This window comes from Eleutherodactylus coqui, chromosome 13 (genome assembly GCF_035609145.1).
Source record: "Eleutherodactylus coqui strain aEleCoq1 chromosome 13, aEleCoq1.hap1, whole genome shotgun sequence".
NCBI classification, from domain to species: domain Eukaryota; kingdom Metazoa; phylum Chordata; class Amphibia; order Anura; family Eleutherodactylidae; genus Eleutherodactylus; species Eleutherodactylus coqui.
Window position 1 is genome coordinate 4418008 of NC_089849.1, and position 26444 is coordinate 4444451.

Genomic DNA, 26444 nt, shown 5'->3' on the forward strand with positions numbered 1-26444 from the left:
ATGCGTAGTGTTGGCTTTACAGCAAGCATCCCTTCTGGACTTCTGGCCAACAAGTTCTCCCTCGGTCTCATCAGACAGAACACGTCCCCCAGAGACTTCTGGATGTTCCTGTTAGAAAAGTCTTCTGTCTTGCCCTCCTCCACAGCCCAGACAGATGAAGAACACGGAGATGATTGTCACATGACTACACAACCAGCACTTGCCGGAAACTCCTGCAGCTCCTTTAATGTTCCTGTTGGTCTCTTGGCCGCGTCCTGCACCAATGTTCTTCTGGTCTTTCCATCAGTTTCTCAGAGCCGTCCAGTTCTTGGTGATGTCACTGTTGGGCCACATTTATTCCCCTTCTTGCTGACTGTCTCCCCTGTGCCCCATGGCACATGTAATGTCTTGGAGATGTTTTGGTCTCCTTCTCCTGACTGACACCTTCCAACAATCGGACCTCTTTAATGCGTTATAAGATATTTGTAGACTCAGAAAACGTCAGGAAAATCCTCCTAAAAGAGTTGAACTTTATATGGGGGGAATCCCTGAAAATAATGGCTGCGGAGTGCTGACTACTAGTTATCAGGAGTTTAACCCCTTAATGACGCAGCCCTTTTTTCCATTTTCGTTTTTTCCTTCCCCCTTTAAAAAAATCCTAACTCCTTTATTTCTCATCGCCGTCGCTGTCTGAGCGCTTGTTGTTTTTTGTGGGACGAGTTGTATTTTTCAGTGTTACTATTTAATGTACCATATAATGTACTGAAAAACTTTTAAAAAATTCTAAGTGGAGTACAATGAAAAAAAAACGACATTCCGCCATCTTTCAGTGCGTCCTGTTTCTACGGCGCACAAACTGCAACAAAAGCGACATGGTAACTTTATTCTGCGGGTCGGTATGATTACTGCGATACCAAACTTGGATAGTTTTTTTTTTTTACTGTACTACTTTTTTTTTTTTGCAAAGACATTTAATTTTTTTCAATTATTTTCTGCGGTCATCTTGTGCGCGCAATAACTTTTTTATTTTTCCGTCGGCGTAGTTCACTGAGGGCTCATTTTTTGCGGGATGTTGTGTATTTTCAATTAGTGCTAATTCGGAATGCATATGACTTTTTGATCACTTTGTATTGCGTTTTTTTATGGGAGACAGGGTGACTGAAAAAGTGCATTTCTGGTGTTCTTTATTTTTTTTTCGGACGACTTTTACCGTGCAGGAAAAATAATGCACTACTTTGATAGATTGGACTTTTACGGGACGCGGCGATAACAAATATCTATTAACATGGATCAGCTGCCCTCATTGTGCGGTCAACCTCTTTCAGTGAGTGTCTAGTCATAGCCTCATTTTAAGTATCCCTGGCTTCTGCAGTGTGATGCAGGAGATAGCCAAAACAACGTGCGTGTATATCCATTATTCCTTGTTCTAATCTAGTTTTTTCTCGTCACTCCTGTCTTGTTTCTGTGTTTGTCTAATCCAACCTCTTGTTTCCTAGCCTCTGGTTGTCTGCTCATTTCCTGTTTGTATCTGCCTAGTCGTGGTTCATTATTCAGCCTTGTGTGTTTGGCTTCCTGTCTGAGTCCTTGTGCCCTCTTAATCTTAGGGACTGTATTTAGACAGGCTTCACCAATAGTGTTAACTGAGGGTACTTAGGACAGTGGTGTTTGGTGTTGGGGTCAGTGTCAGGAAGAGACCTAGTATTAGGGATAGGATTTCTCTGGTTATTTCTACTGCACGCCATCTGCTCCAGCCTCCTCTGTCAGTATCACCATCTTCATCCTGATCATCTAGTTACCATCACCCCTTGTTCCTGTCATCTAATACAGAGTTCCTAGTTGTATTTGTGTTTTCACTGTGTTGATATGGGCTTCATATCCATATTTCTTGTGAGATCTGATTGTTACACTATTCGACTCCACGGTAAGCCCTGGGAGTATCTGAGTACTGGAAGTCATTGTTCGTACCCACCAAAGTCAACTAGGAAAGGTGAAGTCAAGTTCTGTCATATAGTGTCCAACCGGTGTCATTACAGTTCAGGCCTCTTGATCCAGAGGGCATAGAAGAAGCCGACGTAGAGAAGTGTTCTCCTACCTGCGGGGCTCCAGTCTCATCCTGTCTTTCTCTCTCTCCATCAATTTCTGTTCCTTTTTGACTCCTTTGCCTGAATACAGAGAACAGAAGTGTCACTTATCACTGCGGACGAAAACAACATCTTTAGTGCTTCTCGAGTAACAGCGTGTCTTAAGTAAACATGCGCCCAGAACAGGAGACTACGCCGTGTAATAATTCATGTTCCTCCTCAGGTTATAACTGATGACAAATACTCGTGATTTGTGCCACTGCGGCCATCTGGAGAGGTAGAGCAGAGTCCAACGACGAGCCGCCGGCAGGAGAAAGCAAGGGCTGCGAAGAGGATTTCATCTTCATGAGTTGCCACAGGCCAGCGGCACATGAGGTCCGAGACGAAGACACCAGCTGAGACGCCACATGGAGAACCGTGATTAGAATGGAGTATCATGGTGAAGGAAGGGGGAGCAGCTGCTCGGCGCTTGGTCATCGGGGTCTTTAGCCCCTTACTGTGGATGACTTTTATGTCCATCAATCCCGGCACAATCTGTTTTGAGGATTCCTGCGTCGTCCTCCACACGTTCTGGGGTCTCTGCTCCACACGTTCTGGGGTCTCTGCTCCACACGTTCTGGGGTCTCTGCTCCACACGTTCTGGGGTCTCTGACCTGGTTATAAAGTAAACCTCCTGCACAACGGATCCCATTGTTCATGCTGATAAGCCGCCAGCCCGTCCCTTATCATATCATTTGTACATTTTGGCGCAGTTTCATCCTCGCGCTGTCATTTCTCACACTTTATACTGTCAGGATGCCGATACAATGAAGTGGAAATTGTGAATGATGATGATGATCATCGGTTACTGAGAACGTTATAGATGATCTTGGAGGGAAGCTGTCACCAGACAAATCCTATTACTGCCAGATGATTATACTAATGCTCTGCGGCAGGTGCCTGTCGGCGTTCACGAGGCGCCATAAATAACATGGCTGACATTTTTAAAATTAGCATATTGATACAAGCCAAGTTCAGAAAGTCTATCCTCATCGCCATCAACTCTGGATGCTGGAATGAACCGATGCTCCGGAGTGTAGACTAACCAGAACTTCACTAACCACAGGACGCTTACGGGATCGGGGTCAAGGAAACCAATGTTTAATACCGATTCTCAGAAGGTCCTAAGTACAAAGAAGAAATGTCAAGGCAATAACTGAACGCAGGATGTAATCAAGGAGTCCATTAAACTGCAGAATAGGGGGACATGAACCAGAGAGGAAAGATATCATTCTGGTCATCCAGCTCTGATACTCACTAAATAGCCCTTTATTAGACCCCCTGCCCTCTCACGATTGGCGCTTCCCTGTATAGACATTCTCCCCGTGACCCCGGCGTGTGGCATAAAATCACATGACAAGTTTTCCGTGGATCAGTTTTAGTGTGAATCCACATTAGATGGAAGAGTCCAGCGATCGGAGCGACTTCCAACGAGGCCAATCATCGGTGCTAGACTAGACGGAGTCTCACTGCCAACCGGAACCAGAAGCCGGGAGCGCCGACAGTGGGAATCCTTCCGAAGAGGTGAGGGGGAGCGCCGCATGAAATTAGATGCGACTGATTGCCAGTCAAAATCTGCACCAATGGTACAGATTTTGACTGTTTTTTGGATGTGGAAATACTCAGGACATCCCACTGTGGACATTCTGCAGCATTTCTGCCACATGTAAACATACACTAACTCATCTTGAGGTACGCTGCCACATGCAGAGCGGCCTCAGTAATAATAGTGACCCCCTGAGGCAGATATACTTAACTCCTTCTCAGCTCGGCGCTGCTACAGGTGAAAGTGTGTGCGCCTGGACTCCTTCTCCCCTCCTCCTGCAGAATCAAGAAGGAAAGGTCAGGGAAGGAGGATCCCGGGTGCACACACTGTAGTCCCAGAACACCATCCTGGTCCCCTCCATAAATGTCATGCATGTTTGTCCTATGTAGATGCACTGTGCAGAGCTTGTCAGTGTGTGTGTTGCACAGCTGCGGCGCTTGAGAGGTTGACAGTAATAAAATCATTACCTGCATGTAGATATAACAGTTTGTCCTGTCATGTGGTACAAGTGAGGGTATAAATGGGAGTGTTTGAGAGTTGGGAGTTCTAGTCCATCTTCAGGAGAGAATGCTAACACAGAGCCAGCCACATGGAAGCTCCTTAAGCTTCCATGCAGGTGAAGATGGAGGAAGAAGAGCGACATCCCGTAGCGTTTAGAGTGTGGAAGTTAGAAGAGTGAGAGCCCTACCAAAGTTCCAAACAGGTACCAGTTCACACTACAGGCGTTTCCTGTGTGGCTGCCCATAGTTAGGATCACCGCACAGAGGTACTTTACTGTGTTTATTGGCTAAGCCTTCTTTAGTAATTGTCTGCCAGAGTGTCTGTGGAGTGACCCTACCCCCTTCCTCCTCTGGGGTGCTCCCAGTCCAGGACTGGTGACATACAGATAACGTGGACTGTAGGACCATATTCATCCTGTGTATCCTCCCGACCTCTGCTAATGTTCTGAAGTGAATTGTACCTGCATTACCTGTTTATACAAATTTAATATTTAAGTAAGTTATACCAGGCCCTAACTGTTCCTGGGGACCCAAGGTACTACACAAAGCCTCTGTGTTCATTTCTCCGTCGTGTAGCATACCGGTGTGTAGGAACGGTGGCATCACGAGTGATCAGTACTACTACTCCCCCCTTCCCATTTATTGGCATTCCCTATACTAGGGGTGTCGAAGCTGGCCTGCATTACTGCTCTGGCTTTGGCTGCGTTTCATGCCTTTGGGACCAGAGCCTGATAAGTGCCGCCGTGACAAGCCAGCACTTCACCCTCCCAGCTCTTCACGTTAGTCAGGTGCCCAGGGTCACTCCTCTGGGGTGTTGCACACACTGCCGTCAGTTTGTGCACCTGTAGCAACGCCAGTGAATGATTACCAGCCAGGAAGTCGTGGCACCCCAACTGGTAATCAGTTTAATGGTGACCTAACGTCCGGAAAGACAAAAGTGGGACAAATGGCTGTATCACTTAGGGACTCTGGGAAAGTGGGACACAAGGTCCCAAGGCGGGACAGTCCTGCCTTAATCGGGACATCTGGTGACCTTACTTATACTCTCTGAAACCGTATGACTGCAGAGTTCTCTTTTGGCCCTGCACAAATGGCGCAATCCAGTAATGTATATTGCACCTCCTGCGTCAGGTCACTGATGTCCTACCCGCATATGGGGAGCGGTAGGGCAGGGTGCCCATGGCATCTCGACCTTTTCAACCACAGGTTTCAGCAGGGATCTGGGCCACAACTATACAAGTGTGCTCGGCCCCGCCCCCCCCATGGGCACCTCAGAGATGCCCACACTTCTGCTCTGGCATCTGTAATAATGGGCTGATATTCTTTCCAGAAGGAAGACGTCTTGGAATGTTCTTGAATTGCATTGTTTCTTTCACTCCTGACTGGACGCGATTCTTCGTTTTGTCACGGACAAGTAGAAGTGCTTGTAAAGTGAAGCTTACACCGCCGGGGATGAAGGCAGCCGCCGCACCGCTGCAATTGTATTCAGCGTTCCTTACGCTTGATATATTTTTAAAGCCCTCATTGTGTGCGTCTGGATGATTGAGGTCGGAGTCCCTTTAGCTTCGGTGGCTCCTGTCTGCGGTTGGTTGCAGATAAACTCGGCTCTGCTGCTCCGAGGCGGGGGAATCTAATTAGCTGAATCACTCGCTGTACAATGATACGACGCAGGCGGCGGCCACACCGAGATCCTCCGACTGAATACCATACGAGCGTCTGGGATATTTCATGGGATCTTACGCTTTATTAAAACCTTACCAAACTCTTATAAGTAACCAACACAGACACCAATATTGGATACAGAAGGCCGCGGTGTTTATTAACGGGGTTACAAACATTGGGGAGGAATGTAACCAATAATAACCATAACACTTCCTGTAAACTCTGTCTTTACCACCACCAAACTCTCCCCAAGTTTACCTGCCCCCCCACCTAATGTGGGCGACAATCCCCCATTAACTACACCGCGACAAATCTACGGGAGGGAGGGCGGGATGCTGCTTCCTTTCCAGATGATGATGGCCCATATCTCTGCACCTCCATATCACACTGCTGCTCCTCTCAGCCTGCTCTTCTGGACCAATCACCAGCCACTGTCAGGCGACCAGATTCTGCCTGACTACCACAGGCATTTCCCACCATTTTTCTTCAGCCAATCATCTGCTGCTGCCAACCAGTCCATCACTGGGCAGAACTCACTCTCTGCCATCTCCTCTGACCCAATAATGACCTTTGTAACATATCATGGTTAACCAGAGAACCTCCCCAATAGAGAGTGACATATCATCCATCCATCATGTACATAAAGCTCCCAGATCCCATGAGGCTCCATAGAGGGTGACATATCATCCATCCATCATGTTCATAAAGCTCCCAGATCCCATGAGGCTCCATAGAAGGTGACATATCATCCATCCATCATGTACATTAAGCTCCCAGATCCCATGAGGCTCCATAGAGGGGGACATATCATCCATCATATACATAAAGCTCCCAGATCCCATGAGGCTCCATAGAGAGTGACATATCATCCATCCGTCATGTACATAAAGCTCCCAGATCCCATGAGGCTCCATAGAAGGTGACATATCATCCATCCATCATGTACATAAAGCTCCAAGATCCCATGAGGCTCCATACAAGGTGACATATCATCCATCCATCATGTACATAAAGCTCCAAGATCCCATGAGGCTCCATACAAGGTGACATATCATCCATCCATCATGTACATAAAGCTCCCAGATCCCATGAGGCTCCATAGAAGGTGACATATCATCCATCCATCATGTACATAAAGCTCCCAGATCCTATGAGGCTCCATAGAAGGTGACACATCATCCATCCATCATGTACATAAAGCTCCCAGATCCCATGAGGCTCCATAGAGGGTGACATATCATCCATCCATCATGTACATAAAGCTCCCAGATTCCATGAGGCTCCATAGAAGGTGACATATCATCCATCCATCATGTACATAAAGCTCCCAGATCCCATGAGGCTCCATAGAAGGTGACATATCATCCATCCATCATGTACATAAAGCTCCCAGATCCCATGAGGCTCCATAGAAGGTGACATATCATCCATCCATCATGTACATAAAGCTCCCAGATCCCATGAGGCTCCATAGAAGGTGACATATCATCCATCCATCATGTACATAAAGCTCCCAGATCCCATGAGGCTCCATAGAAGGTGACATATCATCCATCCATCATGTACATAAAGCTCCCAGATCCCCTGAGGCTCCATAGAGGGTGATATATCATCCATCCATCATGTACATAAAGCTCCCAGATCCCATGAGGCTCCATAGAAGGTGACATATCATCCATCCATCATGTACATAAAGCTCCCAGATCCCATGAGGCTCCATAGAGGGTGACATATCATCCATCCATCATGTACATAAAGCTCCCAGATACCATGAGGCTCCATAGAAGGTGACATATCATCCATCCATCATGTACATAAAGCTCCCAGATCCCCTGAGGCTCCATAGAGGGTGACATATCATCCATCCATCATGTACATAAAGCTCCCAGATCCCCTGAGGCTCCATAGAGGGTGACATATCATCCATCCATCATGTACATAAAGCTCCCAGATCCCATGAGGCTCCATAGAGGGTGACATATCATCCATCCATCATGTACATAAAGCTCCCAGATCCCATGAGGCTTTCCCTCCTAACTGTCCCTCAAACCTTACATGGGAGCTGCGCAAACATCAGCCTCTCTGCAAGGTCATTCTGGGCGAGGAATAGCACGGAGCTTCATGTTGGGCCACAAATGGAGGCTTAGGCTAGAATAAAGGGTCGGCCATACTGACTGCACTCACTTACGGATCGTGTAAAGTCAGATGTCGCACTGGATAGCCAGATGGCGAAAACAAATCAGCGAATCAGGGAGGATTTGCTGGTACAGTAATGGGGTCTCTGTATAATGGTATATAGACAATCTCCCGCAGTGAATGGCAATCCAAGGGCAGAGTTCATTGTGCAGGAAAGGGGAGGATGTTAGCTGTGAATATCACATATAAAATGAGAAGCATTGAGGGCCTGTAATCTGTACAGGGAGAAAAAGGAGGTGAACTGTGACCACCAACTATAGACGTCTACGGAAGAGTGTTGCAGGCATGGTCTGTGACCTGTGCAGGGAGGGGAAGTGGTGAGCTGTGACCATCATGCCTTGGCTTCTATGGGAGAGTGCTGTGGACATGCCCTGTGCAGAAAAGGGAAGTAGGTGAGCTGTGGTATCATCAAAAGACTCCTATGGGGGATTATTGTGGGCATGCTCTATGCAGAAATAGAGAGGAGATAAGCTGGGATATCAGTAGTAGGCCTCTATGGAAGAGTACTTTGTAACATGTGCAGGACGGGTGAGGAGGTGATCTGTGATGACCACCTATAGACTTCTATGGGGGAATGGGCATGCTCTGTGAGCTGTGCAGGGAGGTGGAGGAGGTAAGCTGTGACATCACCTATTATGAATGGTGGATCCTGTGTTATTTATATAGAGGTGTTTCAGTGTAATCCTGCCTGTGATGATAATGAGAATACAGCTGAGAACCTTTCTGTACAGAACGGGATGTGTAAGACTATTATTAGTCCTAGTGGTCAGTGTGCAGGGAGGGGAGGAGGTGGGCTGTGTCAGACTATTACTAGTCCTAGTGGTCAATGTGAGAACTGCAAGATTTCCTCTACAAATATTGCAGTTGACGGAGCCCCAAAGGAGTATTGCACTATGCAGACATAAATGAAGGTAACTGCAGAGTGTTCATCCTTCTGGCCCCCAGTCTGCTCCTGCGCCTTTAAGAAGGCGTTGTCACATTTTACACGCGTGGAGCTTTTAAATCTGAGAACAGCCTTGTCAGAGCTGCGGGATCTCCAGGCGTGGAGAGGAAAACACACAAAACAGTCCTTAAAGAAATCCTCCGCTGCGAAACGCCGTTCAGGAACGGTCACATGACCAAGCAAGACATTTAGTAGCAGGGCGGGAAGCAGGGACGTAACTATAGAGGATGTAGGGGATGCGGTTGCACCCGGGCCCAGGAGCCTTGGGGGCCCATAAGGCTTCTCTTCTCCATATAGGGAGCCCAGTACTATAAGTAAAGCATTATAGTTCAGGGCCCTGTTCCAAGTTTTGCATCGGGGCCCGGGAGCTTCAAGTTACGCTTCTGGTGGGAAGCACAGCTTTCTGCCAGCGACAACTCAGCAGGAGCCAAGATGGTGAAATGCTGCAGAATACGATGTTTACAGACGGGCGCCGCTGCTCCTCCGCGGCAGCTGTTTTTACAAGTTTATCTTTCCTGTTGCACATTGATTCCCTCGTCCTGAGAGCAGACGACTCTACGGCGTTCGCGCCTCCGTTCCTCCTTGCGCGGCTACCTGAGCTTCCCCATGAATACAGTCAGGATGGAAAACTTGTTGCTGAGGCGAATATTCCGTGGGCGAATATACAGCGGGCGCTAAACATCTCTGCGCCAACTTCTTGGAAGCTTTTCTACTGCGATCCCCTTGTACCGGATCCTTGACCCCTCCCCCCGTCTTTCACACGGAGAACTGCGGAGCTAAAACGGCGCGGACTATTTATTGTGTTGGCTTCTCAGGGCGTATTACGGAGTTTGTTTCCATTTTGACCACAGGATGTCGCAACCAGTTTGTTTCATTCGCTCCTTCCAAGAACCAGAACTCTTTTTATTTCTTTGTCGCACATTAACTTTTTTGTAAGACCCTCAGGTGGCGGTCTGTAAGAGCCTCAGGCGGCGATCTGTAGGACCTCAGGCAGCGGTCTGTAAGACCCTCAGACAGCGGTCTGTAAAACCCTCAGGCGGCGGTCTATAAAACCCTCAGGCAGCGGTCTGTAAGACCCTCAGACAGCGGTCTGTAAGACCCCCAGGCAGCGGTCCATAAAACCCTCATGCGGCGGTCTGTAAGAGCCTCAGGCGGAGGTCTGTAGGACCCTCAGGTAGCGGTCTGTAGGACCCTCAGGCGGCGGTCTGTAGGACCTCAGGCGGCAGCAGCAGCAGGTTGCCACTCAGACAGTATTTATTTTTGCCTGGCCATATTAATGGCTGCTCAGAAATAACTACCAGCTGTGAGCCGGCCGGGTAGCAAGCCGACAGGTATTTACCTCAGTCGGTCTCAAGCTCCAGTTTGATGGCGCTACTGCAGTAATCAGACTGTGACCCCTGACTTCTCGGAGAGGTGAGGTGTCACATACTGTGATGGCAGTGGCGACCAATTGTGTTAAATACCTGATGCTGTCAGGTTCCTGTAGGCTGGAGGCTCACTACTGGAGCCACTATTGGGGGGCCCTATTACTACTGGAGCCACTATTGGGGGGCCCTATTACTACTGATGCCACTATTGGGGGGCCCTATTACTACTGGAGCCGCTATGGGGGGGCGCAATTACTACTGGAGCCACTTTGGGGGGGGGGGCACTATTACCACTGGAGCCACTATGGGGGGGGCACTATTACTACTGAAGCTACTATGAGGGGGCACTATTACTACTGGAGCCACTCTGGGGGGGGGGGCACTATTGCTATTGGAGACACTCTGGGGGGAGGGCACTGTTACTACTGGAGCCACTATGGGGTGGGGGGTCACTATTACTACTGGAGCCACTATGGGGGGGCACTCTTACTACTGGAGCCACTATGGGGGGCACTATTACTACTGGAGCCAACTATGGGGGGGCACAATTACTACTGGAGCAACTATGGGGGCACTATTACTACTGGAGCCGCTATGGGGGGGGGCGCAATTACTACTGGAGCCACTTTGGGGGGGGGGGCACTATTACCACTGGAGCCACTATGGGGGGGGGGCACTATTACTACTGAAGCTACCATGAGGGGGCACTATTACTACTGGAGCCACTCTGGGGGGGGGGCACTACTACTATTGGAGACACTCTGGGGGGACACTCTTACTACTGGAGCCACTATGGGGGGTACTATTACTACTGGAGCCAACTATGGGGGGGGCACAATTACTACTGGAGCAACTATGGGGGCACTATTACTACTGGAGCCACTATGGGGGGAGCACTTATTATGGAGCCACTATGGGGGGCAATATTACTACTGGAGCCAACTATGGTCGGGCACTATTACTACTGGAGCCACTATGGGGGGGGGGCATTCTTACTACTGGAGCCACTATGGGGGGCACTATTACTACTGGAGCCAACTATGGGGGGGCACAATTACTACTGGAGCCACTATGGCGGGGGGGCATTCTTACTACTGGAGCCACTATGGGGGGCACTATTACTACTGGAGCCAACTATGGGGGGGCACAATTACTACTGGAGCAACTATAGGGGGCACTACTATTACTGGGGCTAGTGCATGTGTTTAACCAATAATTTCCGGGCTGCACCTGCATGTGACGCCCAGTGATTGGCGGTATTACAGGAGAGCTAGTGGGTACCGTAGTACCGAAGGGAGCAGCGCTGCCCATTCTTTAGAAGCACTAGGCTGCAGCAGCCTCACAAATACCGCACACGGGCAGCTGAAAATGGGTTTTCAAATTGATAATAACGGCCCAATGATCCTGCAGGTAATCAGCACTCTTTGGTCTATTCACACAGCAAGCAGTTTTACTGCAGTGGTTTGGATGAGCCTCCCCTGTGGTGGCTGTAGAACTGCTGCAGTTTGTGGATAGTTTATGCTACAGTGTAAAATGTGTGTAGATATAAGCATTAGTCAGCGACCGATCGGGTTACAGAATAAGATCATTCGCCTTCCGCAGTGAGGTGTGTGTCGGCGGCCGGCGCGGTACGATTAAGAGGTTTTCTGCTTGCTGTGATTTGTGCCCCCGGGGTGTCGTGTGTTTCTGCGTCGCTCTCTGTATCGATCGCTCAGCGGGTGACGTTTTGGATTCTCGATCGCTCGCCTTCTTTTATCCATTTCTCTAAAAATAGCCAAGAAATTTAGTAAAATCGTGACCTTTCGCCGCCGCGCGCTCTCTGCATTAGCAGCTCTTCAGCTGTATGACAAGTGGTTGGTAGGAAGCAAGGAGGCTCAGTCAGACCAATCAGCCCGCGGTTTTAATTGGGAGGCTGCGTAAAATGGCGAAAACAAAGCCAGCACCCATGACAGCTCCGGTAATTGGACGATGGCTGAAGATGTCTCCAAATTGGAACAGGAAAGCGAAGTGTGAAGCTCATTATCCTAATGAGGACATGGGCTCCGGGCGCTGACTGTTCCAGGGGCGACTAGCACCTCTGAGGAGCAGATAGGCTGCGACCCCCAAAACAGCCTGCGGCGTTCTGAGCGACTCCGGGCGACTTGTGTTGTTTGTAAGGCTGCAGTGATGGGGGCTCCAGAGGTTACTGTGATGGGACATCGCATCATAGACTTCAACCTATTACCCCCAATGTTGATCCAGAGGAAGAAAAAAAACAATGAGGTAGAAACCAATTTTCCCCATTTAAGGGAAAAAAATTCCTTCCCGACTCCAATCTGGCAATCAGAATAATCCCCGATCACCGACCCTCCGGAGTGATCAGCGATATGATATGTAACATTGTAACACGACTGACACCCAGAACCTCTTATCCTCTTATGGCCGCCTGCAGACGGCCGGGCCGGATCCAACCCGTGTCGCTGCAGCTCTGTGATGTGCCAGCTGCCGGCCAGCTGGCGCATGTGCACAGTGGAGTTGGCCCGTCACAACTGACATAGAACATGCCGCGATTTGTTTTCCGCGCGTGTTTTCACGCAGACAAATCGCGTCCGTCTGCGTAGGATTGCATTTTCTAATGCAATCCTATGGCAGCGGCCACGGGCGGAAATTCTGCGGAAATCCCGCAGCGGAATTTCCGCCCGTGTGGAGGGGGCCTAAATCGTATCACCATCATTGCGTCCTCAGGAGAGAGTTCCATAGTCTCACTGCTCTTACAGTAAAGAACCCTCTTCTATGTTGTAGAAACCTTCTATCCTCCAGACGTAGAGAGCGCCCCCTTGTTACAGTCCTGGGTATATTAGATGATGGGAGACATGGGAAAATTCAGTGATCTGAGCCACTTCCAACGAGGCCAGTCATCGGTGCTAGACTAGCCGGTGATTCACTGCCAACCACAGGGGGCTTCTCATGTAACGGTGTGGAGAGTATACCAAGAATGGCGCAATCGAGGAAAACATCCAGCGAGAGGAGATCCTGTGGACAGAAACAACTCATCACTGAAAGGGGTCGGAGGAGGATGTCAGGAATTGCTCTGACCAACAGGCTGCTCAGTCAGCGGAATACAACGCTAGAGCTCCAACTAACGTGTCCGAACGCACAACTCGCCGTTCCTCCGCACGGATGGTATAACAGCGGACGACCAGTTCCAGACGTGATTTTCTAGTGTCACAATATCGCAGGCTACAAGACATCACTGGTGTGGAGGAACCCGTAGGAAAGCATGGGCTCTACATACATGTGATACATTACAGAAAGTCACCCGTGTGGATGCAGCCTGAGGGTGGTTTCACGCGGGCGAGAGAAGTCACGTGATTTTTGCGTGATGCGAGAGTCAGTAATAAAGCAGAATATGAGACCAATGGTTTTCAAGGGTTTCCTCCCCATCTGCGATGTTTTCACTCATGCGGCGGCCTCTGTCTTTCTACGATGTGCGACCTTTTTCTTTTTTGTATATCCCCCCTGTTGGAGCCTCTTTTTTAATGTAAATCATTTATTTTCATAATCTGCTTTTTTATGGACTCTCACATCATGCGAAAATCACGCCATTTTTTCGCCCCTGTGAACCACCCTTTGGCTGCATCCACGCGGGCGACTTTCTCGCAGTGTATTGCATGTATGTAGAGCCCGTGCTTTCTTCCACATGAGTGATGACTTGTAGCCTGCGATATTGCGAGACTACAAAATCATGTGTGAAACCGCCTGAACTGATATAAGGGTGCAGGTGTGAACCCCACATCCCAAACATGCAGACGGCCGAACTGCTATAGGGAGGTGAAGGTGCTGATGAGCCGCCACTCACACACCTTCCTTAGGGCTCCTTCACCCGAGCGTATGCATTTTAGCGGTCCGCCGCCCGCGCCGTTAAATTGCGTTAATGAAGAAAAGACGCAATACACCTTTATTGGTGTATATCCCCTAAAACAAGTACTATAGGGGGTCGTTGTGCTTACACTAATGATACACCGAATAACATCTGATAACTCGTTAGGGGGTGATTTGACCCGAGGAAGGACCCATTGCCCCCTACGATTGTTGGTTGATGGATGTGGACTGACCCCACTATAGTATCTCATCCCACCGACAGCCCGGACCCCTCACTGTCTATGTATCTTACAGAGTTCCAATAAACAGCTTAGTTTTAGGACGTCTTCTGCTTATTTTCTGTGAATTCTTGCTTTCTAGACACCCATTTACTTCCCCTCCGCCAGGTAACGTGGTGACGGCAGTGTGCCCTCTGTGAAGGTCACAGGGACTGTCTGTCAGGCAGGCTCTCCGGCCTCGGCTCTCTGATGGTCCTATTTATTATCGTCTCTGCTCCTTTATGTCCCCTGTTAATTAGGTGGGGGATCATCCTGTTCGCGCCTCTCAGATCCCGACCAGTCCTCCTCTGATCGCTGCGGCGTGCATCTTGCTTTGTGCGGTGATGAAGCCAGACGGACAGCGAGCAGTTCCAATCTAATTAGAATTAATCTACCAGCGAGATTCTATTTCTGACACTCGAGGGCCGCGTCATCGCTGGATGAAGGTCGGGTTTACTGCTTGCAAGAGCTCAGAGAATGAGATTTCTGGCCCCCAGAGGTGTGCCCGGCCGGGGGCTGACATTAACCCATCATATCCTGGATTGTTTTTAGCTGCAAGCATATGGATCCTACAAAAGAAATGTTGCAGGTGTAATAAGGGGCGATTCCCCCATTATATCATATTCATTGTAGGGATCACAATTCCCAATATCTGCCATTTACCTGCATCCAGTGCAGAGTGCTAACATTTACTTCCAGAGAACAACGCCCCCCAGTGTTCAGTACATAGCAATGTGCAGGTCCATCTAATGATCCCCCTCTAACACCCAGGAGAGGGAAGGGATTCGGCCTCTGCACTGAGTTACAATGAAGGTTCTGCTGTTGACCAGGGAAGGAGAGAGAAGACACAGAGGGGGTTCTATAATCTTGGGGGGCACAGTAGCTTTCAGAAGCACATAGGGGGCCACTAAGAGGGTCATTAGGGGCAATGGGAGCGTGTGCAGTGATGAATCATGGCCAGTAAAAGTCCTCATTGGCAGGTAGACGTATTCATGGTTGTCTGGCTCCAAATTCATTAAAAAAACAACAAAAATTGACAACTACTATTAGAAAAGATGGCACCTGTGATTGCTGGAGGTAACTGCACTGTAATCACTATCACTGGGTAGTGCTGCAATCGGACTATTACAGTGTGTTATAGTAGAACTGAGCCTCAGTATCTGAGCTCTGCTGTCTGTGCCCCATGTGTTATAGAGGCTATTTTTTGGGAAGCTGGGGGGACAATCCTAAGTTTATATATATACACTCATTGTCAGCATTACCCCCCCCCCCCCTAGAAGTTGTGTGTATATATATATATATATATTTTTTTTTTAAATGTCATTGTCAGTAACATTCCCCCCTTAAAGGAATACATATATATATACTCATTGTCAGTGACATCCCTCCCCTAGAGCTTTCACTGTGTGATTGTAACATTGTTATAAGTTGATTACAATATCAGAGCAAAAGGATCATTTATTGTGGAGGGAGGCTCTAGTACCCTATTGTACCGCCTCTAGCTTGGATACACGATGTGATACAGGGGCATGGAGGCTCTAGTACCCTATTGTACCGCCTCTAGCTTGGATACAAGATGTGATACAGGCAGGCATGGAGGCTCTAGTACCCTGTTGTACCGCCTCTAGCTTGGATACAAGATGTGATACAGGCAGGCATGGAGGCTCTAGTACCCTGTTGTACCGCCTCTAGCTTGGATACAAGATGTGATACAGGCAGGCATGGAGGCTCTAGTACCCTGTTGTACCGCCTCTAGCTTGGATACAAGATGTGATACAGGCAGGCATGGAGGCTCTAGTACCCTGTTGTACCGCCTCTAGCTTGGATACAAGATGTGATACAGGCAGGCATGGAGGCTCTAGTACCCTGTTGTACCGCCTCTAGCTTGGATACAAGATGTGATACGGGCGGGCATGGAGGCTCTAGTACCCTGTTGGGCCGCATCTAGCTTGGATACAAGATGTGATACGGTTGGGCATGGAGGCTGTAGTACCCTATTGTACCGCCTCTAGCTTGGATACAAGATGTGATACTGGCGAGCATGGAGGCTCTAGTACCCTATTGTACCGCCTCTAGCTTGGATACAAGATGTGATACTGGCGAGCATGGAGGCTCTAGTACCCTATTGTACCGCCTCTAGCTTGGATACAAGATGTGATACTGGCGAGCATGGAGGCTCTAGTACCCTATTGTACCGCCTCTAGCTTGGATACACGATGTGATACAGGGGCATGGAGGCTCTAGTACCCTGTTGTACCGCCTCTAGCTTTGATACAAGATGTGATACAGGCAGGCATGGAGGCTCTAGTACCCTGTTGTACCGCCTCTAGCTTGGATACAAGATGTGATACGGGCGGGCATGGAGGCTCTAGTACCCTGTTGGGCCGCCTCTAGCTTGGATACAAGATGTGATACGGTTGGGCATGGAGGCTCTAGTACGCTGTTGTACTGCCTGTAGCCTAGATACAAGATGTGATACGGACAGGCATGGAGGCTCTAGTACCCTGTTGTACCGCCTCTAGCTTGGATACAAGATGTGATACTGGCGAGCATGGAGGCTCTAGTACCCTATTGTACTGCCTCTAGCTTGGATACACGATGTGATACAGGGGCATGGAGGCTCTAGTACCCTGTTGTACCGCCTCTAGCTTGGATACAAGATGTGATACAGGCAGGCATGGAGGCTCTAGTACCCTATTGTACCGCCTCTAGCTTGGATACAAGATGTGATACAGGTGGGCATGGAGGCTCTAGTACCCTATTGTACCGCCTCTAGCTTAGATACAAGATGTGATACTGGCGAGCATGGAGGCTCTAGTACCCTATTGTACCGCCTCTAGCTTGGATACAAGATGTGATACAGGGGGGGCATGGAGGCTCTAGTACCCTGTTGCACCGCCTCTAGCTTGGATACAAGATGTGATACAGGGGCATGGAGGCTCTAGTACCCTGTTGTACCGCCTCTAGCTTGGATACAAGATGTGATACTGGTAGGCATGGAGGCTCTAGTACCCTGTTGTACCGCCTCTAGCTTGGATACAAGATGTGATACAGGGGGGGCATGGAGGCTCTAGTACCCTGTTGTACTGCCTCTAGCTTGGATACAAGATGTGATACAGGGGGGCATGGAGGCTCTAGTACTCTGTTGTACCGCCTCTAGCTTGGATACAAGATGTGATACAGGGGGGGCATGGAGGCTCTAGTACCCTGTTGTACCGCCTCTAGCTTGGATACAAGATGTGATATAGAAGGGCATGGAGGCTCTAGTACCCTGTTGTACTGCCTCTAGCTTGGATACAAGATGTGATACAGGGGGGCATGGAGGCTCTAGTACCCTATTGTACCGCCTCTAGCTTTGATACAAGATGTGATACAGGGGCAGGGAGGCTCTAGTACCCTGTTGTACTGCCTCTAGCTTGGATACAAGATGTGATACTGGTGGGCATGGAGGCTCTAGTACCCTGTTGTACCGCCTCTAGCTTGGATACAAGATGTGATACCGGTGGGCATGGAGGCTCTAGTACCCTGTTGTACCGCCTCTAGCTTGGATACAAGATGTGATACAGGGGGGACATGGAGGCTTTAGTACCCTGTTGTACCGCCTCTAGCTTGGATACAAGATGTGATACAGGGGGGACATGGAGGCTTTAGTACCTTGTTGTACTGCCTCTAGCTTGGATACAAGATGTGATACAGGGGGGGCGGGCATGGAGGCTCTAGTACTCTGTTGTACCGCCTCTAGCTTGGATACACGATGTGATACAGGGGCATGGAGGCTCTAGTACCCTGTTGTACCGCCTCTAGCTTGGATACAAGATGTGATACAGGCAGGCATGGAGGCTCTAGCACCCTATTGTACCGCCTCTAGCTTGGATACAAGATGTGATACAGGTGGGCATGGAGGCTCCAGTACCCTATTGTACCGCCTCTAGCTTGGATACAAGATGTGATACTGGCGAGCATGGAGGCTCTAGTACCCTATTGTACCGCCTCTAGCTTGGATACACGATGTGATACAGGGGGGGCATGGAGGCACTAGTACCCTGTTGTACCGCCTCTAGCTTGGATACAAGATGTGATACAGGCAGGCATGGAGGCTCTAGTACCCTATTGTACCGCCTCTAGCTTGGATACAAGATGTGATACAGGTGGGCATGGAGGCTCTAGTACCCTATTGTACCGCCTCTAGCTTGGATACAAGATGTGATACTGGCGAGCATGGAGGCTCTAGTACCCTATTGTACCGCCTCTAGCTTGGATACAAGATGTGATACAGGGGCATGGAGGCTCTAGTACCCTGTTGTACCGCCTCTAGCTTGGATACAAGATGTGATACTGGTGGGCATGGAGGCTCTAGTACCCTGTTGTACCGCCTCTAGCTTGGATACAAGATGTGATACGGGTGTGCATGGAGGCTCTAGTACCCTGTTGTACCGCCTCTAGCTTGGATACAAGATGTGATACAGGGGGGGGGGGCATGGAGGCTTTAGTACCCTGTTGTACTGCCTCTAGCTTGGATACAAGATGTGATACAGGGGGGGCATGGAGGCTCTAGTACCCTGTGGTACTGCCTCTAGCTTGGATACAAGATGTGATACAGGGGGGCATGGAGGCTCTAGTACGCTGTTGTACCGCCTCTAGCTTGGATACAAGATGTGATACAGGCAAGCATGGAGGCTCTAGTACCCTGTTGTACTGCCTCTAGCTTGGATACAAGATGTGATACAGGGGGGCATGGAGGCTCTAGTACCCTGTTGTACCGCCTCTAGCTTGGATACATGATGTGATACAGGGGGCATGGGGGCTCTAGTACCCTGTTGTACCGCCTCTAGCTTGGATACAAGATGTGATACGGGGGGCATGGAGGCTCTAGTACCCTGTTGTACTGCCTCCAGCTTGGATACAAGATGTGATACAGGGGCATGGAGGCTCTAGTACCATGTTGTACCGCCTCTAGCTTGGATACAAGATGTGATACTGGTGGGCATGGAGGCTCTAGTACCCTGTTGTACCGCCTCTAGCTTGGATACAAGATGTGATACCGGTGGGCATGGAGGCTCTAGTACCCTGTTGCACTGCCTCTAGCTTGGATACAAGATGTGATACAGGGGGGACATGGAGGCTTTAGTACCCTGTTGTACCGCCTCTAGCTTGGATACAAGATGTGATACAGGGGGGACATGGAGGCTTTAGTACCCTGTTGTACTGCCTCTAGCTTGGATACAAGATGTGATACAGGCAGGCATGGAGGCTCTAGTACCCTGTTGTACCACCTCTAGCTTGGATACAAGATGTGATATAGGAGGGCATGGAGGCTCTAGTACCCTGTTGTACTGCCTCTAGCTTGGATACAAGATGTGTTACAGGAAGGCATGGAGGCTCTAGTACCCTGTTGTACCGCCTCTAGCTTGGATACAAGATGTGATACAGGGGGGACATGAAGGCTTTAGTACCCTGTTGTACCGCCTCTAGCTTGGATACAAGATGTGATACAGGGGGGCATGGAGGCTCTAGTACTCTGTTGTACCGCTTCTAGCTTGGATACAAGATGTGATACAGGGGGGCATGGAGGCTCTAGTACTCTGTTGTACCGCCTCTAGCTTGGATACAAGATGTGATATAGAAGGGCATGGAGGCTCTAGTGCCCTGCTGGGCTGCCTCTAGCTTGGATACAAGATGTGATACAGGCGGGCATGGAGGCTCTAGTACCCTGTTGTACCACCTCTAGCTTGGATACAAGATGTGATGCGGGCGGGCATGGAGGTATACTGGTTCTGTCTGGTACCCTGCGCCATATCGCTCCACATTGGCTGTAACTGAGCCTCTAGATCCTACAAACTCACAGGCTGTTGCAGTTGGCGTCCCAGATGGTCCCATACATGTTCTATTGGTGATAAATCTGGTGACCAGGCAGCCACGGCAGTGTGACAATGTTGTGGGGTCTCCTGTGGCCCCCTTGTGTGTGCGGCCGAGCATTATCCTGCTGAAAGCCGCCATGAGAGGAACGCATGTGGCTGCAGGATGTCCTGAACATATCGCTGAGCTGTCATTGTCCCTCGTGCCACCACTAGGGGGGACCGACTGTCGTATGTGATGGCCACCCAGACCATCACACCAGTAGGGGGCAGTGTGCCGCTGCACAGCCAAGGCAGGATTGAGGCGCTCACCCCGAGGTCTCCAGACACGAATACGGCGGATCATCACTAAAGACAACCCAGTTCCCCTCCGTAGCGTCCAGTCTCATCGTTCACAACATAATTGCAAATTGAGGTAACACCTCCTAACAGTCTGGTCAGAACGGCCGGTGGGGGACAATTCATCGATATGACCATCCAGCTTCTCACATCCCAATAATGCGCCCCCTCTGGTAACGGAGTGAAATCTCTTCTCTGCGTCATAGAGGCGTCTAGTGGCCAACAAGCTCTACAAGCAGAAGAAGAGGTCACTACACACAAGGGGCCTCCGAGAGCCTCTTATAGGCCAAGGGGGGAACCACTTTTTGGGTCTCTGGTGACAAGACCGTCCATCTAATCACCACAACTCTCATCACTTGTATATCTACCTGAGATGGGACCGCAGGACGGGGTCTGCAGCAGAACGGCAACTTCTTCTGGGGGGCGGAGTGGTTTTTCCATTGGAGTCTATCAGCTGTCAGAAGACAGAATTTTGTCCGGTACCAGGAGGGTCGCGGTAACCCGGGGAGTTTGGATTGAGTTCTTGTTTATGAGTCGGACGGTGCGGATGTCGGTGTGATGATCAGTTCTTCCAGACGTTCTCACAAAGGGTAATAAGTAACGCCGTTGGGTGATGACAGATGCCTTCAGTTCCCACATGCAGATAATCATTTATATTCTTCCGTCGCTCAATCGTTGGTTGTTCCGGGCGCCGTACCCGTGAATGTGACCTCACCAATCGCTGCTTACATGTAACAACTTGCAAATGACTGAATGTGGATTTCTGTCTGTATAAAATGGATGACGAACGGATTCTCATTCGCCGTTCAATCACTGGCTGCGTTCACACTGAACAATTATCGTCCAAACTCGCACAATCCAACTATATTGTGAACAGTAATCGTGCCCTTACTAGGATCACATACTGCAGTCAGCCTGCTTACTGGTGGTTTCCGTTTTCAGGGTGCGTTCACACGCTGCGGTTCTTCTGCAGTCAGCCTGCTTACTGGTGGTTTCCTCTTTCAGGGTGCGTTCACACGCTGCAGTTATCCTGCAGTCAGCCTGCTTACTGATGGTTTCCGTTTTCAGGGAGCATTCACACGCTGCGGTTCTTCTGCAGTCAGCCTGCTTACTGGTGGTTTCCTCTTTCAGAGTGCGTTCACACGCTGCAGTTCTCCTGCAGTCAGCCTGCTTACTGATGGTTTCCGTTTTCAGGGTGCGTTCACACGCTGCGGTTCTCCTGCAGTCAGCCTGCTTACTGATGGTTTCCGTTTTCAGGGTGCGTTCACACGCTGCAGTTATCCTGCAGTCAGCCTGCTTACTGATGGTTTCCGTTTTCAGGGAGCGTTCACACGCTGCGGTTCTCCTGCAGTAGAAGTGTTCGTTATTAAAGTGAAGGGGAAGCAAATCCTGGTGACATGTAGAGACAAGACGCTGCGGATTCTCTGTGACCGTCCTGTAAGTCTAACCTGTAGTTTTACTGAGGATCCGATGCAGAAAAAAAAAACCAAACAGCTGTGATGGTAGATCGCAGGGATTCTCTTCTTCTGAGGAGGGCATGGCTTTATCAGGCGGCCGGACCCGGTTCGCCCTCATTCGCTCCTGTGTGTCGGGGGTCGCTTTATATTCAGGCCCTGGATCCCTCAGTTAGCGCCTCGCATCTCTCATCTCCCCGTCAGACTCAGCTGTGACATTCGCATCCATTGTGCGTAAAAGAGCCGGTAGAACTTCGCGTTTAGCTGTGAGCCGCACGTAGCATGCGGGAATGTAAGCGCGGCGTGGTAACAATGTATCAGCGACATGTTGCATTGTGATCACTGCTGTCATATAACAGGGGCTGACAGGCGACGGAGAGCGTAGAGCTGAACGTGTCCTCACCGACAGAGCGGCACGGGGAGTATTGATCTACCTAGAAGGTCTGATCTTCCATAGATTAGCGCGGCTTTTCATGAGACGAGTCCGGAACGTTCTGTACTTGGATACTGCAATTAGACCCAGATGAAGGAGACACTTCTGATTAGTTTCCTAATTGGAGCTGCTGCCTGGCATTGAGCAGACTTCAGCACGAAGGAAAGTGAGGAGAGTGCGGGACTATGAAGGTAATAAAGGGGATCAGGAGCCGGACCCCCTCTCCGCCAGAGCAGGGAACTGCGACAAAGAGAGGCTGCGGCTATGGAGAAGCCATTGTTGCCAATTCAATATATACAGTGATGGCCCCTTTATTAGAGACCCCCATCTAGTAGCTTCGGACTACTGAACCGCAGCGATTCCTCATGCTGTAGATTCCACTAGGAGATGAAATCCTCCTGCAGGAATATCGGCCCCTGCGGACAGGAAGCTGATTGTAGTCCCTGCAGATTAGATGGCGGTGCCGACATGTGTGTGTGTGTGTGTGTGTGTGTGGGGGGGGCTTTAATAAAGGGGCGTTCAGTGTATATTCTCATTTACTGCTGCTGGAGATGTCGCCCCCTTATATCGAGCAGCACTCGGCCGCCGGCTCCCGGGTTGCAGGACGCTCAGTGATTTGTCCTCTTCGGAGTGAAGAAGGAAGGAAGAAGAGCCGCGATGTAACGGCGTGACCTTTCTGGACAGACATACGGAGGCTTGAAGATTAGAGGGAAATTTTATTTTCTTTACATGAAAGCCAGCAAGTAAATGCCCGGCGTTCTGCGGTGAACGCGCCTCTTCCTAAGCCTCGCGGGAGACACAGCCGGGAGTCTGGATGAAGATTTGGCGTGTGTGTAGGTATGCAATAGTCTTCATTGTCACCCACTGGAATCTACCCCCGACTATCCTCCACACCAGATCCTCACAGAGTGGCTCCACTTCCTTCCTCCACACCAGATCCTCACAGAGTGGCTCCACCTCCTTCCTCCACCCCGGATCCTCACAGAGGGGCTCCACTTCCTTCCTCCACACCGACTCCTCACAGAGTGGCTCCACCTTCTTCCTCCACACCGGCTCCTCACAGAGTGGCTCCACCTCCTTCCTCCACACCGGCTCCTCACAGAGTGGCTCCACCTCCTTCCTCCACACCGGCTCCTCACAGAGGGGCTCCACCTCCTTCCTTCACACCAGATCCTCACAGAGTGGCTCCACCTCCTTCCTCCACACCGGCTCCTCACAGAGTGACTCCACCTCCTTCCTCCACACCGATTCCTAACAGAGTGGCTCCACCTCCTTCCTTCACACCAGATCCCCACAGAGTGGCTCCAGCTCCTTCCTCCACACCAGATCCTCACAGAGTGGCTCCACCTCCTTCCTCCACACCGGATCCTCACAGAGTGGCTCCACTTCCTTCCTCCACACCAGATCCTCACAGAGTAGCTCCAACTCCTTCCTCCACACTGGATCCTCACAGAGGGGCTCCACCTCCTTCCTCCACACCGGATCCTCACAGAGTGGCTCCACTTCCTTCCTCCACACCGGATCCTCACAGAGTGGCTCCACCTTCTTCCTCCACACCGGATCCTCACAGAGTGGCTCCACCTCCTTTCTTCACACCAGATCCTCACAGAGTGGCTCCATCTCCTTCCTCCACACCGGCTCCTCACAGAGTGACTCCACCTCCTTCCTCCACACCGGTCCCTAACAGAGTGGCTCCACCTCCTTCCTTCACACCGCATCCTCACAGAGTGGCTCCACCTTCTTCCTCCACACCGGATCCTCACAGAGTGGCTCCACCTCCTTCCTCCACACCGGATCCTCACAGAGTGGCTCCACCTCCTTCCTTCACACCGCATCCTCACAGAGTGGCTCCACCTCCTTCCTCCACACCGGATCCTCACAGAGTGGCTCCACCTCCTTCCTCCACACCGGATCCTCTCAGAGTGGCTCCACCTCCTTCCTCCACACTGGATCCTCATAGAGGGGCTCCACCTCCTTCCTCCACACCGGATCCTCACAGAGGGGCTCCACTTCCTTCCTCCACACCGACTCCTCACAGAGTGGCTCCACCTTCTTCCTCCACACCGGCTCCTCACAGAGTGTCTCCACCTCCTTCCTCCACACCGGCTCCTCACAGAGTGGCTCCACCTCCTTCCTCCACACCGGCTCCTCACAGAGGGGCTCCACCTCCTTCCTTCACACCAGATCCTCACAGAGTGGCTCCACCTCCTTCCTCCACACCGCCTCCTCACAGAGTGACTCCACCTCCTTCCTCCACACCGATTCCTAACAGAGTGGCTCCACCTCCTTCCTTCACACCAGATCCCCACAGAGTGGCTCCAGCTCCTTCCTCCACACCGGATCCTCACAGAGTGGCTCCACCTCCTTCCTCCACACCGGATCCTCACAGAGTGGCTCCACTTCCTTCCTCCACACCAGATCCTCACAGAGTAGCTCCAACTCCTTCCTCCACACTGGATCCTCACAGAGGGGCTCCACCTCCTTCCTCCACACCGGATCCTCACAGAGTGGCTCCACTTCCTTCCTCCACACCGGATCCTCACAGAGTGGCTCCACCTTCTTCCTCCACACCGGATCCTCACAGAGTGGCTCCACCTCCTTTCTTCACACCAGATCCTCACAGAGTGGCTCCACCTCCTTCCTCCACACCGGCTCCTCACAGAGTGACTCCACCTCCTTCCTCCACACCGGTCCCTAACAGAGTGGCTCCACCTCCTTCCTTCACACCGCATCCTCACAGAGTGGCTCCACCTTCTTCCTCCACACCGGATCCTCACAGAGTGGCTCCACCTCCTTCCTCCACACCGGATCCTCACAGAGTGGCTCCACCTCCTTCCTCCACACCGGATCCTCACAGAGTGGCTCCACCTCCTTCCTTCACACCGCATCCTCACAGAGTGGCTCCACCTCCTTCCTCCACACCGGATCCTCACAGAGTGGCTCCACCTCCTTCCTCCACACCGGATCCTCACAGAGTGGCTCCACCTCCTTCCTCCACACCGGATCCTCACAGAGTGGCTCCACCTCCTTCCTCCACACCAGCTCCTCTCAGAGTGGCTCCACCTCCTTCCTTCACACCGCATCCTCACAGAGTGGCTCCACCTTCTTCCTCCACACCGAATCCTCACAGAGTAGCTCCAACTCCTTCCTCCACACCGGATCTTCACAGAGTGGCTCCACCTCCTTCCTCCACACCGGATCCTCACACAGTGGCTCCACCTCCTTCCTCCACACCGGACCCTCACAGAGTGGCTCCACCTCTTTCCTCCACACGGGATCCTCACAGAGTAGCTCCACCTCCTTCCTTCACACCGCATCCTCACAGAGGGACTCCACCTCCTGCCTTCACACCGCATCCTCACAGAGTGGCTCCACCTTCTTCCTCCACACCAGCTCCTCACAGAGTGGCTCCACCTCCTTCCTCCACACCGCATCCTCACAGAGTGGCTCCACCTCCTTCCTCCACACCGGCTCCTCACAGAGTGGCTCCACCTCCTTCCTCCACACCGGATCCTCACAGAGTGGCTCCACCTCCTTCCTCCACACCGGCTCCTCACAGAGTGGCCCCACCACCTTCCTTTTTCTACCACTGAGTTTGTCCTCTTTGGAGTAAGGTTTCCGCCGGTTATTCACGCCGGGGATGGAGGAGAAGCATCGCTGACCTCGGATGTATATAGGCTGCGCCGTCGCATTGGTAGGCTGGTGGACGCAGACGGTCTGACTTTCCTGGTGACTCACTCTCAGTTGGAGGCTGACATGAGTGGATCAAAATAGTTGAAAGCGACAAGTAAATTTGCGTATCTTCTACGGTCGCAGGAAGGACGGTTACTTACAACTTCATTCCCTCCTATGTATCGCTGGAGCCGGCTCTCCGTCATTGGCACCAATATACATCCTGCTGTGTGCCAGCGAGGGAGGAACGTGCCGCTAAT

At 50.8% G+C, this 26444-nt stretch overlaps 1 protein-coding gene across 1 annotated transcript; it reads left to right on the forward strand.

The window, feature by feature from the left end:
* LOC136588306 (uncharacterized) lies at nt 1-26105 on the forward strand. Its single transcript, XM_066587413.1, has 2 exons — nt 1-310; nt 23410-26105. The coding sequence occupies exons 1-2, from the start codon at nt 1-3 to the stop codon at nt 26103-26105; spliced, it is 3006 nt and encodes a 1001-aa protein (XP_066443510.1).
* Nucleotides 26106-26444: the final 339 nt, after the last annotated feature.